General features: G+C 44.7%; 1 protein-coding gene across 1 annotated transcript in view; it reads right to left on the bottom strand.

Moving 5' to 3' along the window:
- The window catches only part of KIAA0825 (KIAA0825 ortholog), a 347912-nt gene that overhangs the window by 281944 nt on the left and 47043 nt on the right, over positions 1–18925 (bottom strand). Inside the window, exon 4 of the mRNA XM_054177960.1 lies at positions 15187–15856. Within this exon, the coding sequence (XP_054033935.1) occupies positions 15187–15856 (670 nt within the window). The remainder of the gene's footprint in view (positions 1–15186; positions 15857–18925) is intronic.

Here is an 18925-nt window from a genome sequence, read left to right on the forward strand (position 1 = left end):
GTCTGTACATATCTGAGGGATGGGGGTCAAGAAGGGACAGGGACAGGCTCTGCTCACTTGTGCCCTGGCATAGGAAAAGGGGCAATGGATGGAAACCACAGCACAGGAAATTCCACCTCAATATGAGGAAGAACTTCTTCACTGTAAGGATCTCAGAGCACTGGAGCATGCTGCCCAGACAGGTTGTGGAGTCTTCTTCTCTGGAGTCTTTCCAGCCCCGTCTGGATGTGTTCCTGTGTGACCTGTGCTGGATTCTACAGTCCCGCTCTGGCAGGGGGGTTGGACTTGATGATCTCCTGAGGTCCCTTCCAACCCCTAACATCCTGTGAGCCTGTGTGATCCTGTCATCTGTTGACAAAAATCACAGCCAGGACCATCTAATTAAGTGGTGGTTACATGGTGGTAGATGCACATATTGAACTGAGTCCTGTGAAAACTTTTTTTTTTCCCCAATCAATACTAAAGAAACCTCTTGGAAAGACATTTTTGAAGTCTTTTCTCACCTGCTACACATGTTTCTTCATACAGGCCTATATTCTGAAGTTAAAAGAGAGCTTGGTAATTCTCCCTCAGAATTTTGTCACTTTTTTATTATTAAAGAGAATACTGCAGTGTACAAATCTCAGACTGACCTCTGACCACTCGTAAAGTATGAAACTGGAGAGTAAATCACTTTCATCTTTTCAGCTTGGGAGGAGAATGCAATAATTAGAGGGCATAGTGAGTTAAATGCTCTCTTCATGCTGAGGAAGAGCAGACAGGTGTGCTGAGAGAACAAAAAAAAAAAAAAAGGAAGGTAATTAGTTGTTGTTTGCTAATTGTGGAGATTCTGAGGGGGAAAAAAAAAAACACAAACCACCACAACCAAACTACAAAAAAAACAACAACGGAACTATGCTTCCTTCAACCTCTGCAGTATTCAGAAAACAGACTTGGAAAAGATGAAGTGGAAGAACCTCATCAGGTCACAAAAGCCTTAAAAAAACACCAGAATATGAAACCCAAAGGAGCATCAGGAACATCACCTTTCAGAAATATCTGTATGACTTGAAAAGCAAAGTTAGTGCTCACTTATTGAACAAACAACATGGCAGTAAAATTCTGGAACAGGCATCTTCTCCAGGGCTTAACAATGAGATTTCACTGCCCATCTTCATATGGCCTTAATAAGTAATTTCAAGCAACTGCTCTAAAAAGAAGGAAGGTATTCAGGCATGCTACCAGCTTTGAAATTCTGTCAGTTCAGCTGACATTTCAGTAACTTAGACACTGTTATCTTACCCCCCACTAAAAGCTTAAAAAGTAACAAGCTTAATGCTTTTGTAATCTTTAAGAAAATGTCATTCTCCCACTAGAAGCATATTTGTGGTCCTGGGGTATGATGTTCATATGGCCTTTAAAAGAGTACCTCTCTCTTTTATTAAAACTTCAGCTCTGCCTGTGCAAACAGATGGCTTTATTTCCCCCCCTCACTACTACTCATATTTCCACTTAATATAATTGTGCAGCAGAAATCAAACACAGTACTTGCAAGCAAAAGAAATGAATAATATGTGACAAAGAGGCTATGAAACACATTATTTCCTATATTAAATGCAAAGACATTTATTATGTTTCCCCTGAGGAACAGGATCTTGTTTGGGCTGTCAACATTTCGTGGCTTTCCCAAGGAACAAAGACAGCTGCAGACTCCTGCATCATATCAGTATGTCCACTGCTTTTTCATCTTAACTTCCTAGTATGAAATCCCACCAGTGCTACATCACTTTAAACAGGAGACAACTGAACTTACTGTGAGTATCTTGATACTGGTTGGCTCGTGACACAAAGTTAAGAAGTTTTGGTATCTAATGTAAAAAAAATTAAAAATCTAATGCTGTTGACATCTGTATTTGCACTCAGTCCACAGGTAGTACCCATCTCTTTTTCACTGAAGGTGTCCTGGTTTATGTGAAGGTTGTATGTGCCTAAGAGAGAAGTGCAGTAGTTTTACTTGATGCATGTCAGTTCCCTATCTTTCATGGATGGAAACTGAAGGAACTCCACCTCTGTAAGATATGGGGAACATTGTGCCCTCCATCACCACGTGCAGGAATCAGCAGTTGCAAAGGTACCACTCTTCTTCCAGCCACTGCTCCATACTTTCCTTTATACAGGTCCCAGAAGTCCTGCCCCTGTCAAAGCTACCCTAACCAGACACTCTGCAGAGTGACAGAGCAGAATCAGAGAAGGAAGGAGACACCAAGGAGACAGAAATATAATGGAAACACATCAGCTGCCACTGTCATGCAGAGGCAGAAAGAAAACCCCACCTACAGTGCTGGGGCCACCTCTGCAGTCCTCCATACAAGAAGAAAATGGAACTGTTAGAAGGGGTCCAGATAATGGGAAGGCTGGAACCTCATGCTGTGAGGCCAGGCTGAGAGGATTGGGGTTGTTCAGCCTGAAGAGGAGAAGTCTCTGGGGAGACCTTAAAGCAGCCATCCAGTACCTAAAAGGGGCTACAGGAGAGCTGGGGAGGGACTTTTGACAAGGGCTGGGAGTAATAAATGAGGAATAATGGCTTTGTGAGGGAAGAATCATAGAATCATGGAATTGTTTGGGTTAGAAAAGCCCACTATGATCATTGAGTCCACCCACTGACCGAAAACCACCACAGCCATTAAACCATGTCCCCAAATGCCATGGCCATATGTTTCTTGAACACCACCAGGCATAACGACTCCACTACCTCCCTGGACAGCCTGTCCCAGTGCCTGACCACTCTTGCAGCAAAGAAATTTTATGTTATCTCCAACCTAAACCTCCCCTGGCATAATTTCAGGCCATTTCTTCTTGTCCTGATACTAGGGAGAAGAGACCAAACCCCAAGTGGCTCCAAGCTCCTTTCAGAGAGTTGTAGAGAGAAATGAGGTCTCCCCACAGCCTCCTTCCAAACCAGGCTGAACAACCCCTGCTCCCTCAGCCACTTCTCCCCAGGCCTGTTCTCTAGGCCCTTCCTCAGCCTTGTTGCCCTTCTCTGGACCTGCTCCATCCCCTCAGTGTCCTTAGTGGAGCGAGAGACCTGAAACTAAACCCAGGATTTGAGGTGTGGCCACACCAGTGCCCAGCCCAGTGGCACAATCCCTGCCCTGCTCCTGCTGCCCACACCATTGCTGCTCCAGGCCAGGCTACTGCTGCCCTTCTTGGCACCTGGGCATGCTGGCTGAGCTCCAGGTGCTGCCACCCAGCACCCTCAGGTCCTTTTCTGTTGGGCAGTTTCCAGCCACTCTTCCCCAAGCTTGGAGCACTAATGGGGTTGTTTTGACCCAAGGGCAGGACCCTGCACTTGGCCTCACTGAACTTCATCCCATTGGCCTCTGCTCACGGAGGCAGCCTGTCCAGAAGATTGACTTAGATTAGACAGGAGGAATAAATCCTTCATCAGGAAAGTGGTGGTGAGGCAGTGGAACAGGTTGCACAGAGAAGCTGTGGAGACCTTGAACTTCCTGGTCTAGTGGAAGGTGTTCTTGCCTGTGGCAGGGGGTTTGGTACTAGATGATCTTTAAGGTCCTTTCCAACCCAAACCATTCTGTGATTCTATGCCCACCAGAAATATTTTAAAGCAGAAACTGATGAAAACCCCCCACCATTAAATAAATGTCCTTAATTTATTTTTTTTTAAATTTATATTCCTAAAATACTTGGCCCTTAGCAACACATTCATGATTGAACTGAAAATTTGCTTGGATTGATGCAAGGACCTGGACAACACAATGAGCCTGAGCTCTTGGTGGTTACTGTAATCTGTAATCCATATGAATCATAGAATAGTCAGGGTTAGAAGGGACCTCAAGGCTCATCCAGTTCCAACCTCCTGCCATGGGCAGGGACACCTCACACTACACCAGGTAGCTCAGAGCCATGTCCAGCCTGGCTTTAAAAACCTCCAAGGATGAGGCTTCCACCACCTCCCTGGGCAACCTCTTCCAGTGTCTCACCACCCTCATGGGGCAGAACTTCTTCCTAACATCCAATCTGAATCTACCCATTTCTAGTTTTGTTCCATTCCCCCTAGTCCTATCATTACCTGACATCCTAAAAAGGCCCTCCCCAGCTTTCTTGTAGCCCCCTTAAGACACTGGAAGGCCACAATTATGTCTCCTCAGAGCCTTCTTTTCTCCAGACTGAATAGCCCTAACTTCCTCAGTCTGTCTCCAGAGAACAGCTCCAGTCCTCTAATCATCCTCGTGAACCTCCTCTGGAAACCTTCCAGCACATCCAGATCCTTCCTGTAATAGGGGCTCCAGAACTAGACACAGTACTCCAGGTGGGGTCTCAATAGAGTGGAGGGGGAGAATCACCTCCCTCGACCTGCTGGCTATGCTTCTCTTGGACTGCTTTACATTAGCACACCTTAAAAGCACTGCAGAATGCAACAACAGGACCTTTTAGGAACACAACAGTAGTGAGAAAAGTGATTGAGACACTTCCCCCTGCCTCCCCATGCTTCTAAAAAGACAGACTTCAGCAGTGGAGTATAAGAAAGATCAGAAAATATGATGGAAAAGCAATTCAAGTTACAACATAAATAGTGTAAACTATCTGCTGTAGATTGCAATCTGGGTAGAAATCTCAAAAAGAAAAAAAAAAAAAAGGTAAGAAAAAAAAAAGTGCAAAGACATAAATATTAATTACATGAAACCAAGTCTGGAATTCTTTAATTTGCAGATATAAATGGGAGAATAAATTATACTAGAGTTATTGGGTCCTAATTACTCCCAGACATGACTGTTTTTTTCATCACACAGTCACTAAACCAGCAGGTATCAATGCTATTTCAGGCACATTTTTGATAAATAAAATGAAGATCACAGAAGATTGGTTGTAGGCAATAATCGTGGCTCAAGAGATCACAAATCCCCTGAATTTAAATTAAATAGAAGGATAAAAGCAGGCCTGAAACTAAGAGTCTTTATTTCAAAGGAAGGATATGATAAACTGGGGGAAATAAAGCCACGTGTATGTGGATGTCAAGGAATTAAATTTCAGTCAAATGTGCAAGCCCCAAAGGTCGTATTTTAACTTAGCAAACTGCTGGGAATACATAAGGTTAAGTGACCTCAAAACAGATTTTTCCTTACAAAGGAATTAGAATGGAATGGAACGGAACGGAATGGAATGGAATGGAATGGAATGGAATGGAATGGAATGGAATGGAATGGAATAGAATAGAATTAACCAGGTTGGAAAAGACCTTTGAGATCATCAAGTCCAACCCATCACCCAGCACAATCTATGTTCCAGCAACTCAACATTTTGATGACAGCCGCCTAAACATGAGCCAGCAGAGTGCCCAGGTGGCCAAGAAGGCCAATGGCATCCTGGCCTGCATTAGGAGTAGTGTGGCCAGCAGGAGCAGGGAAGTCATTGTGCCCCTGTACTCTGCATTGGATAGGCTGCACCTTGAGTCCTGTGTCCAGTTCTGGGCCCCTCAGTTTAAGAAGGACATCGAGACACTTGAATGTGTCCAGAGAAGGGCAACAAGGCTGGGGAGAGGCCTTGAGCACAGCCCTGTGAGGAGAGGCTGAGGGAGCTGGGATTGTTTAGCCTGGAGAAGAGGAGGCTCAGGGGAGACCTCATTGCCCTCTACAACTACCTGAAAGGTGGTTGTAGACAGGAAGGGGTTGGTCTCTTCTCCCAGGCAACCAGCACCAGAACAAGGGCACACAGTCTCAAGCTGCACCAGGGGAGGTTTAGGCTCGAGGTAAGGAGAAAGTTCTTCACTGAGCGAGTCATTCGTCATTGGAATGGGCTGCCCAGGGAGGTGGTGGAGTCACCGTCCCTGGAGGTGTTCAAGAGGGGATTGGACGTGGCACTTGGTGCCATGGTCTAGTCATGAAGTCTGTTGTGACAGGTTGGACTCTGTGATCGTTGATGTCTCTTCCAACCTTGGTGATACTGTGATACTGTAACATCTTTCCTAAACTGAGGGGCCCAGAACTGGACACAGGACTCAAGGTGCTGACCAGTGCTGAGTACAGGGGCAGAATGAACTCCCTGCTCCTGCTGGCCACACTGTTCCTGATACAGGCCAGGATGCCCTTGGCCTTCTTGGCCACCTGGGCACACTGCAGGCTCATGTTCAGCCTACTATCAACCAGTACCCCCAGGTCCCTTTCTGCCTGGCTACTCTCCAGCCACTCTGACCCCAGCCTGTAGCTCTGCATGGGGTTGTTGTAGCCAAAGTGTAAAACTCAGCACTTAGATGTGATAAATCTCATGCCCTTGGACTCTGCCCATCTGTCCAGCTTGTCAAGGTCCCTCTGCAGAGCCTCTCTACCCTCCAGCAGATCAACTCCTGCCCCCAGCTGCAAATTTACTGATGATGGACTCAATGCCCTCATCCAGATCATCAATAACGATGTTAAAGAGCACAGGGCCCAGCACTGATCTCTGGGGCACACCACTAGTGACTGGCTGCCAGCTGGATGTGGCACCATTCACCACCACTCTCTGGGCTCGGCCCTCCAGCCAGTTCCTAACCCATCGCAGTGTGCTCCCATCCAAGCCATGGGTTGACAGCTTGGCCAGGAGTCTGCTATGGGGAACGGTGTCAAAGGCCTTGCTGAGGTCCAGGTAGACTACATCCACAGGCCTCCCCACATCCACCAGGCAGTTACCTGATCATAGAAGGAGATCAGGTTGGTCAGGCAGGACCTGCCCTTCCTGAATCCATGCTGGCTGGGCCTGATCCCTTGGCCATCCTGTAAGTGCTGTGTAATTGCACTCAGGATGACCTGTTCCATGATCTTGCCTGGCACTGAGGTCAGGCTGACAGGCCTGGAATTCCCTGGCTCATCCAACTGGCCCTTCTTGTGGATGGGCACCACGTTGGCAGCTTCCAGTCATCTGGGACCTCACCAGTGAGCCAGGACTTTTGATGAGTGATGGAGATCTCCCAGAGCTAATTCCATTTCAGCAACTTAGTCCATAGCCTGCTTCTCTTTCTGCTCTCAGCTTCACTGCCCAAATGCAGGTTCTCTAAGTATTGAGTCCTTCTAGTTTACATACATACCACAAACACCATAAACACCAGATACTTCCTAGGAACATGTAGAGAATATGTAAGTCATAATTCAAAGATACTGAAGATTTTAATATTTAAAGATGATAAATTAAAGCCATCATAATAATTCAAATTCAGTATCACAGCTTGCATTTGACTGTATTTTTCAGATGGAATGAAAGATGGTCATATTCAGGAGAAAGGAAAAAGGAAGGAAGCCTGGTGGATGTACAGCATCACAGAACGCTGGGGGTTAGAAGAAACCTAAAAAGCTCAGCTAGTCCAACCACCTTGCCAAAGCAGGATCACCTAGAGGAGGTCACACAGCAAGCATCCAGGTGGACTTTGAAATTCTCCTGTGAAAGAGACTCCACAGTCTCTCTGGACAGCCTGCTGCAGGGTTCTGTCATCTTCAGAGTGAAAAAGTTTTCCCTTCTGTTCCCGTGGCACCTCCTCTGCTCCAGCTTATAGCCACTGCCTCTTGTCCTACCATTGGGCATCACTGAGCAGAGCCTGGCTTCATCCTCCCCACACTGCCCTGCACATCTTTATCAACAGGAATGAGGACACCCCTCAGGCTCCTCTGCTTCTAGCTCAAGACCCCCAGCTCCCTCATCCTGTCCTCAAAAGGGAGATGTTCCACTGTGTCCTACATCTTTACAGCTCTGCACTGGACTAAGAGGGTGGTATACCAGGTTAAAAGTGTAAAATATGAATATATTTTACTTCAGGTTGCCCAGAGAGATGGTAGATGCCCCATATCTGGAATCACTCCAGATCCGGTTGTGGCTCTGAGCAACCTGCTCTAGTTGCAGATGTCCCTGCTGACTGCAGGGGGGTTGGACTGGATGAGCTTTCAAGGTCCCTGCCAACCCAAACCAGACTGTGATGCTATGAATAAAATACAGCAGTGAAGGTGATTCAGTCACTTGTAGTTCCAAATGTGCTCGATCAAATCTGCATTACTTCAGTTTACCTCCACTTTGAAACAGTATTTTCTTCATAATGACCAGCTACAGATTTTGATGGACACACTATCTATTGCCTCAAATGTTAAAACCATATTAAACTTAAAGCTTTTAAAGTTATCAATAATGCAAACACAATTCAAACACATTTTATTGACAAGTGCCTGTAGATTTGAGAGTCTGTTTAAGGGTCTCTGGCCAGTTTGTGACTAAATGAAAATATTAAGCCAATGAATTTGAAAATGTCACAGAACATAGAACTCAAAGCTCCAAACTCTGTTTAGTTGCAAGCATAGAGAATTAAAAAATTGGGCTAGTTGGTCCACATGTGTATATACACTCTGTTACATAGAGAGAGTTATATCAATAAAACTGAAGAAAACCATCCACTTCTACATCAAATGTGGAAAATTTCACGGGTTTTAAGTTTCTTTGGCTGATGTCTTATCACTTGTAAGAGGAGCTGTTTCTTCATATATAAGAGATGAAGGATTAAGATAGGTTAGTAATGCCAAATTAAACTGACTTAACCTTCTTTCTTTTTTTTGGTAAACAAAGGAAGAGGAGAAAAGGTTCAGAAGGCAAGAATGCAATCCACATCTAATAGACTTAGTGCAAATAATTTCTGAGAAATTGGAAACTGAAGCAAAAAAGAAGTAAAAAAAAATGGAAAGGGATAAGCTGAAAACCAGCTGTCTGGATCAAGTTGTAACATCAAACCACCTGGCTCCACTACAGCTGGCAAGCAAGGATGCCAAGTTCCAAGGAATCTGCCTCTTTTCGCATGCCATTGTGCCAGCTTCTCTCTCAAACCATGCTCATCCTCAGTCCCAATGGAGGTATCACTCTCATTACTCGACAAATAGTTGCTCTAGCACAGTATGCAAACAAAAATCTTACCTCCTTGCTTCACAATTTAAGATTGTTACATATGAAATATTTTAAAGATTTATAACTCTGTTAAAGCTTGTTATAGACTACCTATATTTTCCTGACAGAAGTAGGTCATCTATATAAAGTTTTCTGAGGTTTTGGCATTGTTTCATTATTTTCTGGTTGTTGCTGTTGTTTGTTGGGTTTTATTCCCCCTCTCCTATACAGAAGGATCAATTACAGCAGATTCTAGAGAAAATATAAAGCTAAACCAACAAATCAAAACCCACATTTCCCTGAGGGTGGACTAAGTAAACACAACCCCTTGTTTTTTCACCTCTGGGAAACCATCCCAATTGAATGAACCTCAATGAAATTATTTTGCTGTTCTGTTTGGTGACGGTTTGGTGGTTCCCAGAGGGCAGATGCAACACACATCAAATGCAAGAAGGACGTGAGGTAGAACAAGAGCAAGTGCAGGGTCCTGCACCTGGGTTGGAGCAATCCTCAGAAATCTTTCAGCTAAGAAACAAACAAAAATTTATCTCTTTTCCTTTGTCCCCTTCCCTCCACACTCCAGCATGGCTTTTAGTGATACTCAGCAAATTGGGTGTCACTGTCAAGGCAACTTATTAAAGCTGTCCTTTAACTTAATCTATGTGTAAATACAGACTTCCACTCTTAGTTGTGAGAGGGCAGCAAGGATAGCAGAAATTAGTAAGAGTTCCAAGCAGGGAAAAACACTTGGCACTAAGGACTTGGTTACCATTACAAAACTCTCAAAATAGTTATTCTGTAGGATTTTCTCCCAGAGCAGTTATTTCAGTGTGGACTACTTTGTGAACACTTTAATTGCTAAGGGAAAGTACCTTCTGATGACTTAGTGTGCTACAAATGCAGCAGAGTCAAACATTTACAAGAGAGAAAACACTTTCACAGAACCACAGAATGGTTTGGGTTGGAAGGGACCTTCAAGACCATCTAGTTCCAGGTCACCAGGCCTATTAGTGCACCCAGGGCCCTTAACACTGTTTTTGCTAAAAACCAGCAGGATTTCTGCTCAATTTACATTAATTAGAATCACAGAATTCCAGACTTTGGGTTGGAAGGAACCTTAAAGACCATCCAGTTCCAACCCCCTCCATGGGCAGGGACACTTCACAACGTGCTCAAGGCCTCATCCAGCCTGGCCTTGAACACCTCCAGGGAGGACGCAGCCACAGCCTCCCTGGGCAGCCTTTCAGAAAAGACTCTTCATGTATGAGCTCACATATAAAAAACTTGTCAGTCATCATTGTTTTGGTAATGATACAAGCTTAAATTTTGCATGAGTGGATTAATCATGCCAAAGAGCAAGCTATGACACATCTACAAAATGACAAAAAAAAACCCTCCTTCACTATGTCACTTCATATGACCCTCTATTTTGCTCTAGGCTGCTGACTTCACTATTGACACTTCATTGTCTGACTGTCACAGATCATCTAGAACAGTCTGAATCTGCAGAAGGCTGGTAAAGAGACATTGCAGTCTGCCTATGCTCACCTCTTGAAGAAAAATAATATGAAGTGCTATACAGTGATAAGATGAAGACAGGAGCATGACAGCCACTGTGAAGAAAGTAATTTTGAGCATTAAATGATACATACCACTGCTAAACACATTTCATGGGTGTTGTGGAGGCAGCTGCTGCTGTGCCTACAAATCTGACCTTTAACACATTTGGAATCAAAATAAAAATCTTCTGTGGGATTTGTGAAACACAGAGATTTTATCTTCTTTTAAATTAATTGCATGCAGCTAAGGGTTTAGAAGTTACAAGTTGATTTACTTTGTGTATTGCCATCTTTCTCTGGTTCTTTTGAACATACAACAGAACTCTGCATTGGAAAACTGCCCTGAGAGATGTGCTGACCAGAAAAAAACATGTAAAGACCTGTGGCAAGAAAATTAAAGGAGAGAAATTACTATTTCAATAGATTGAAGGACTATTCTCTTCCTCCTTGTAATCCAGAAGGAGTCAAAGTGTGAGCTTTTAGAGTAGCCACACTTACAATCACTTAAATGTCCATGACTGAGATGTGAAATGGAAAAAACTGAACCTGCCCTATCTTGGTGAGCTGTTTGAAAATGGAAAAGAAAAATGAAGTTACAAACTTCTAGTTCCCTACACATCACTTTTAGATTTTTTTTGTCAGTGAATGCTTTTACTGACTCCCATCTCACTACAGAACCTGTCAAAATTGTAAATGTCTTGTTATTTACTTAATAACACAACAGAACTCTGACACTCTTCTTGTTTCCCTCCAACACTCCATCCTACTACTACATCAGCTTTTCATTGAACTTCTTATCCTGTCACATTATTTGTCTGCATGCCTTCTCCCTTACTCCTTGTTTCACAGGTTCCACACATTCCTCTGTATTTCAGCTCCTTTTGAAGAATTATTTCTGCATTTCTTCCAGTGGAACTTCCAGTTAACTTACATTTACATGGATATTGATTTTAATACTCACAAGAGCGTAATTTTCATCTGTGCAGGCCTGGCAAGTCACCACCTCACTCATCATTCTTTGTGCACCTGGTACAATCCAAAGCCTTATCCCTCTGTTTCTGTATTTTTCACCCTTAATGTTTTCAGTCTGCAAACTACTTCACCTTTACAGAAGGCTCTATTTTAAACAAACAGCTCTTGCATAGAGGAGTGCTCAAAAGTCTGTGGTGAAAAAGCAATTACATACAATCATGCAATTATGTTATGAAAAGTTTCCATTCTGCATGTTTTTCTTCCTAAAGCTCTGATTCCTCCCTTTGGAAATTAGCAAGTCAGACACACTAGGTCCTTTCCTGCCTTAACTTCCACAGAACAAGAAGAAATCACCAGGTAGCATTAACTGTACTTCCACAAGAATAGGAAAGTTTGATTTAATTTTTACTAGAATCAGAATCTCCATAGTATCATAGTATTATCATAGAATCAGTCAGGGTTGGAAGGGACCACAAGGATCATCTAGTTCTAACCCCCCTGCCATGGGCAGGGACACCCCACACTAGATCAGGCTGGCCAGAGCCTTGTCCAGCCTGGGCTTAAACTCCTCCAGGGACGGGGCCTCAACCACCTCCCTGGACAACCCATTCCAGGGCTTCACCACTCTCATGGGGAAGAACTTCCTCCTCACATCCAGCCTGGATCTCCCCACCTCCAGCTTCATTCCATTCCCCCTAGTCCTATCACTACCTGATAGCCTCAGAAGTCCCTCCCCAGCCTTTTTGTAGGCCCCCTTCAGATACTGGAAGGCCACAATTAGGTCACCTCAGTGCCTTCTCTTCTCCAGACTGAACAGCCCCAACTCCTTCAGTCTGTCCTCACAGGAGAGGTGCTCCAGCCCTCTGCTCATCCTCATGGCCCTTCTCTGGACACCTTCCAGCACCTCCAGATCCCTCTTGTAATAGGGGCTCCAGAACTGGACACAGCACTCCAGGTGGGGTCTCACCAGAGCTAAGTAGTGGGGGAGAATCACCTCCCTTGGCCTGCTGGCCACACTTCTCTTGATGCAGCCCAGGATGTGATTGGCTTTCTGGGCTGCAAGTGCACACTGAGAGCTCATGTTGAGCTTCTCATCCACCAGCACCCCCAAGTCTCTCTCCTCAGGGCTGCTTTCCAGCCAGTCACTGCCCAGCCTGGATTTGTGCCTGGGATTGCCTTGACCCAGCTGCAGGACCCTGCACGTGGTGTTGTTGAACCTCATGAGTAACCTTTTTTGAATCAGTTCTGCTCTATGGATCTGTTTGTGTTTCACAGAATTTCATGAACACATTATTAAGATACCAAGATGAGTGGTCCTGTTGATATGCTGGAAAGATTAGACGTCATCCAGAAGGACGTGGACAAGCTGCAGGGGTGGCTCAGGTGAAACTCCTGAGGATCAACAAGTCCTGCACCTGGCTTGGAACAATCCTCACTATCAATACAGGCTGGGGAAGGTGATAGAAAGCAGCCCTGCAGAAAAGGACTTGGGGGTGCTGGTGGATGAAAAGCTGGACATGAGCTAGCAATGGGCACTGGCAGCCTGGGTTGCACCAAAAGCAGCATGACCAGAGATGGAGAGAGGGGATCCTGCCCCTCTGCTCCAGGGACACCTCACCTGGAGTACTGTGTCCAGCTCTGAAGACTGCAGTACAGGAAGGACATTGACCTGATGGAGAGGGTCCAGAGGAGGGCCATGAAAATGATCAGGGGGTTGGGAGCACCTCAGCTGTGAGGGCAGGCTGAGGGAGCTGGGAGTGTTCAGCATGGAGAAGAGAAGGCTCTGGGGGTGCCTAAAAGGGACCTTCCAGTACCTGAAGTGGGCCTGTAGGAAGGCTGGGGAGGGACTGCTTCAAAGGCTTGCAGTGATAGGATGAGAGACTAATAGAATACATATATAGAATAGAATACATACATAGAATAAACCAGGTTGGAAGAGACCTTCAAGATCATCGCGTCCAACCCCTCAACCAATCCAACACCGCCCAAGCAACTAACCCACAGCACCAAGCACCCTGTCAAGTCTTCTCCTGAAAACCTCCAGTGATGGCGACTCCACCACCTCCCCAGGCAGCCCATTCCAATGTGCAATCACTCTTTCTGTATAGAACTTTTTCCTAACATCTAGCCTGAACCTCCCCTGGTGCAGCCTGAGACTGTGTCCTCTTGTTCTGGTACTGGCCGCCTGGGAGAAGAGACCAACATCCGTCTGTCTACAACCTCCCTTCAGGTAGTTGTAGAGAGTAATAAGGTCTCCCCTGAGTCTCCTCTTCTCCAGGCTAAGGAACCCCAGCTCCCTCAGCCTCTCCTCGTAGGGCTTGTGTTCCAAACCCCTCACCAACTTTGTTGCTCTTCTCTGGACTCGTTCCAGCAAGTCAACCTCCTTACTAAACTGAGGGGCCCAGAACTGGACACAGGACTCAAGGTGTGGCCTAACCAGTGCAGTGTACAGGGGCAGAATGACCTCCCTGCTCCTGCTGGCCACACTGTTCCTGATGCAGGCCAGGATGCCATTGGCCCTCTTAGCTGCCTGGGCACACTGCAGGTTCATGTTCAGTCTACCAATCACCAGCACCCCCAGGTCCCTCTCCGCCTGGCTGTTCTCCAGCCACTCTGACCCCAGCCTGTAGCTCTGCATGGGGTTGCTGTGGCCAATGTGTAGAACCCAGCACTTGGATGTGTTCAGTCTCATGCCCTTGGACTCTGCCCATCTGTCCAGCCTGTCGAGGTCCCTCTGCAGAGCCTCTCTACCCTCCAGCAGATCAACTCCTGCCCCCAGCTTGGTATCATCAGCAAATTTACTGATGATGGACTCAATGCCCTCATCCAGATCATCAATAAAGATGTTAAAGAGCACAGGGCCCAGCACTGATCTCTGGGGCACACCACTGGTGACTGGCTGCCAGCTGGATGTGACACCATTCACCACCACTCTCTGGGCTCGGCCCTCCAGCCAGTTCCTAACCCATTGCAGTGTGCTCCCATCCAAGCCATGGGCTGACAGCTTGGCCAGGAGTGTGCTATGGGGAACGGTGTCAAAGGCCTTGCTGAGGTCCAGGTAGACTACATCCACAGGCCTCCCCACATCCACCAGGCGGGTTAGAGAAGAGCAGATTCAGACTGGATGTTAGGAACAAGTTCTGCACCATGAGGGTTCTGGAACAATGGAACAGGCTAGCCAGGGAAGTAGTTGAGGCCTCAGCCCTGGAGATATTCAAGGTCAGGCTTGATGAGGCTCTGAGCAACCTGGTCCAGTGGAGGATGTCCCTGCTGACTGCATGGGGGTTGGACTGGATGTCCTTTGGAGGTTCCTTTCAAACCAAACCATTCTATGATTCTATTGTATGGACTATTCTATAATCTTCTAAAAATTTAAAACAGTGGGGGTGGAAGACTGGAGAGTTTGTTTTCTAAAACCTGGATGACATAGTTCCCACCCTGCTATGTATTTCAACAGTTGGAGTAAGTCAGACTGAGGAAAGCTTCTCTCATATGGCCATGTTACCCAGTGAATTGTAATGGGGTATCTGTATCCATAAGCATAAGACACTCTCCCTCACTTTAAAACCTTTTTCATCACAATTCTGACACAGTCTGTACAACTGCAGTAATATGGTTTAAACATAAAGCTGTAATTTATAATCTCAGGCAGCAATATGGTTAAAACATAAAACCCTAATTAATAACCTCTCCATAGGAAATAATGAAAGGAAAGTAGCATAATTAAAATAATATCTAAGTACAATGAACATAAAGGAATGCTACTAACCCACAGCATGAACTGTTCCTCTGTGCTTCTTTGAAATCTTGCTTGCCTTAACTACATGTAGAGCATTTTCTTTGAACTGCAGCTCACAAAGTCTTTCAAGGAGAACTGTCATTTCTTCAGTGATGGTATCCAGGTAAGTTTCATTAATGAACTTCAGTGATGAAGAAGGATCAATAGTTCCACTTAGTATATACAGATCCTCTTTTATCATGGTGCACAGCGTGGGTACAGAACTTTGGTAGCCATGAACCACCTTGTCAAAATTGGTCTCACCACAACTCGACAAGATGCAGTTCTGCAGAAGATCACTCACCAGTTTGTTCTGCATGTGTTGATACTTCATTAAAACTTCTGACTCAGGATAGAGAAACAGAAGTTGCTGAATGCACTGAGTTTTAAACTCCATTTGCTGTTGTGAGGTGTGGCTGCTTCTTTCCTCTTGACTCTGCAGCCTGTTGACTAAAAATCGTCGAAGATGCAACCTCACATCATCCCAGAGAGATTTCACATCCATGGCTGAATCATCCTCAATGGCATGAAGGGAAGAGGTTAACTCAAAAGATGTCCCACTTGGGGTACAGGGAAACAAGACACCACACTGACTGGAGAGATCCAGAAGGAAGTGAAGTATCATTTCTTCTTGATTTTGCTCATTCTTCAGCAAGCTTTGCTAACAAAAAAAAAAAAAAAAAGTAAATCAAACAGTACTTTAGAAATGTTTGGTTAATTCTGTTTGGTTAATTCTGGCTCATAACATGAACAGCTTCGTGTTAAGTTCCAATTGTTTCCCTTGCTCATTACCTTACCAGCAGCTGAGCCTCCAACAAATTGCTACATAAACAGAAGTCCCAGAATCCCAGCTTATTTGTAAGGACTAAGGTAGGTTGATAGAAAATTGAGGTGAGAAACTTCTTTCACTATCAGGAGACACCTACTGCAAGGCCTTAATGTTCAGTGAGCTGCAAGTGGCACTGGCTCATGTTGTAGCTGAGAAAGTAGCAGTCTCTTGTGAAGCTCTGCCGTAACAAACATTAAAACTCCAGAGCCACAGAATCCCAGCATGGTTGGAAGGGGATTGGAAGGGTCCTCTGGAGATCATCCAGTTCAACCCCACTGGCTAAGGCAGCAGCACCCACAGCAGCGTGTCCAGGACCACAATGTCCAGGGGTTTTGCATCTCTTCAGAAAAAGAAGACTCCACATCCTCTCTGGGCAGCCTGCTTCAGGGCTCTGGTAGTCTCCAGGTAAAGAATTTGTTTTGTTAACAAATTCTGTTTTCCCATTATTTTATGTGCCAATTCATCACCTGTCTACCTACTACAAGAACTCAAAATTCATCTTTCTCACACCCTCCACCTCTTTTCTCAACCAATTCTAACCCAGAATTCAAAGGAAATCTCTGGGAAGCTCATTAGCTAAGCTTTGGCAGCCTGTTTGTTGTGGTCCACATGCACATCTTTGAAAGGAAATGGTATGAAAAATTACTCAAGATCTACGCAGATAATGACAGGTTTTGCCCATCAAACCAAGATGGGAATTTATAAAATGAAACATTGCTGCTTTCTGCATTCTGGCTCAGCAGGCAACCATCAAAAAGACCATTCTAAGGATAAAAATCTTCCCAGGATCCCCTTACAGAACTAAAATTGAAAACTTGTTAAGGACTGAACAGGCTCAGATCTCATAGGGCAGAAGAATAAGAAGCTGTGTATCCTGTCAAACTGAGATGCAGGCTGATATATTAACAATATAACTATATCACAGCTATATGGGTTGGAGAAAAAGAAGGCAGGTGAAGCAACATGGATGCTTCTGCTGCTCCCACTCCACCTAAGCCTGAGGAGCTCCCCCTCAGCCCAGGGCCAGGATCTCTGTTTCATGTTCAAGAGGCTACACAGCAAATAGCAGGTCCTCTTGTCACAGCTCAATGCTTTTCACTTGGCCCAGGAGGATACAAATGTAAACAGCACTCTGCAGTTTTCCCATTGTATGTACGAGGTGAGTCATTTGCAAGAGCAAGGCATACCCATCCTACAGACAACCCCAAAGTCCCATGGTCACTGGATACCAAAACTCTTTCCTTTCTCAGAGGAAAAAAAACCACAAACAACTTCCCTGCAATAAACCCATTTCCCACACCCTCAGCATTTTTCCTGCTGTGGGTTTTGCCACAGTCCTAGGCTCATCAATTTTATTTGTAAAGACCTGCTCTCCAACAGAGGAAGATATTGTGGCAAGTCACACAAGGGGAGTTACTTCCATTCATGTCTTCTCCTTGGGCTCGCAGCCATACTCCATACTATCAAACATGACTGGTAAAGAAATTGTTGGCAATCTTCCATCTTCAGAGCTACTGATTTATTTAACTTGAAGTGTCAGAGAGTCACAGAATTATAGAATCACAGAATGTTAGGGGCTGGAAAGGACCTCGGAAGATCACCCAGTCCAATCCCCCTGCCAGAGCAGGATCACCTAGGGCAGATCAAACAGGAACACATCCAGGCAGGTCTTGAACATTTCCAGAGGAGACCACAGCACCCCTGGGCAGCCTGTTCCAGTGTTCTGTCACCCTCAGAGGGAAAAAATTCTTCCTCCCTCCTGTTTCCATGGAACTTCCTATGCCTCAGCTTCCACCACTGCCCCTTGTGCTGGCATTGGGCATCACCCAGCACAGCCTGGCTCCAGCCTCTGGGCACTCACCCTGCACATCTTTATCAACATGAATTAGGTCACCTCTCAGGTTCCTCCTCTCCAAGCTAAAGAGCCCTCAGCTCCCTCAGGCTCTCCCCATAAGGAAGATGTTCCACTCCCTTCATCACCTTTGTGGCTCTGCTTTTCTGAGGAAAGAATCAGTTTTATTTCTTTTCCCATTTTGAAAGAGAGAAATAGGTAAAATTTGAGTATGCTATTGGTTAAATAATATCCAATACAAAATGTTTTCTAGTATAGCAAGCTTTTACAAGTAGACAATTTGTAAATGTATATGTGTATTTTAAAAAAAGGAGAAAGAAAAGACAAAATTTAAGATAAAAACTTCAAATTTAAGATAAAAACTTCAGTGGGATTCATTTTTTTCCACCTTTACCTTAGGTCACAGAAATTTTCTATATCAGAACTCTATTTTCTGTCCTGGGTGATTCAAAACTGTTGTGCTCTTGTGGGAGAAAAGAAGAGTTTAACTTTCCTATAACCCTTTGCTCTGGAGTGCTTCATGACGAAGAATAAAAAGACTTGCACCAAAGTAGCTAATTCTGAAGAGAAGACAGAGAGCATCATTGCCTCCCATAAAGGGAAGTCTTAAAAATAACAGACTAGATGTTCTTCTTCCATTTTACATCTTTATTTCAGAATGCTTCCCATGATTTCATTTATTTATTTATTTATTTTACTTACAAGCAGGAAACACATTTGTGAGAGAGAGCAATAAAGGAAATTGTCAGTCAAATATCATCCTATAAAAGCATAGACAGAAATCTGTACAATTGCTTAAAATCTTAAATCGGGCATATCATCAAGCACACAATTAAGGCTGATCTGGTTTTCCTGTATTATCTCCTGAAGTATTTTATGAAGTTTTGTGTCCCCAAAGAGAATGTCTCTCAGTGTGTAAACTGAAATCCTAATCACTAACTACTGTGTCAAAGTCACTACAGGCAGACTTCTAGAGTTTAAAGGTTAATTTTTTTAATGACTCCTGCTCAAATGCTGTATTCTGAACAAAACAAGAGAAGCTGTCAAAA

This window comes from Dryobates pubescens, chromosome Z (genome assembly GCF_014839835.1).
Source record: "Dryobates pubescens isolate bDryPub1 chromosome Z, bDryPub1.pri, whole genome shotgun sequence".
In the NCBI taxonomy this organism is placed as follows: domain Eukaryota; kingdom Metazoa; phylum Chordata; class Aves; order Piciformes; family Picidae; genus Dryobates; species Dryobates pubescens.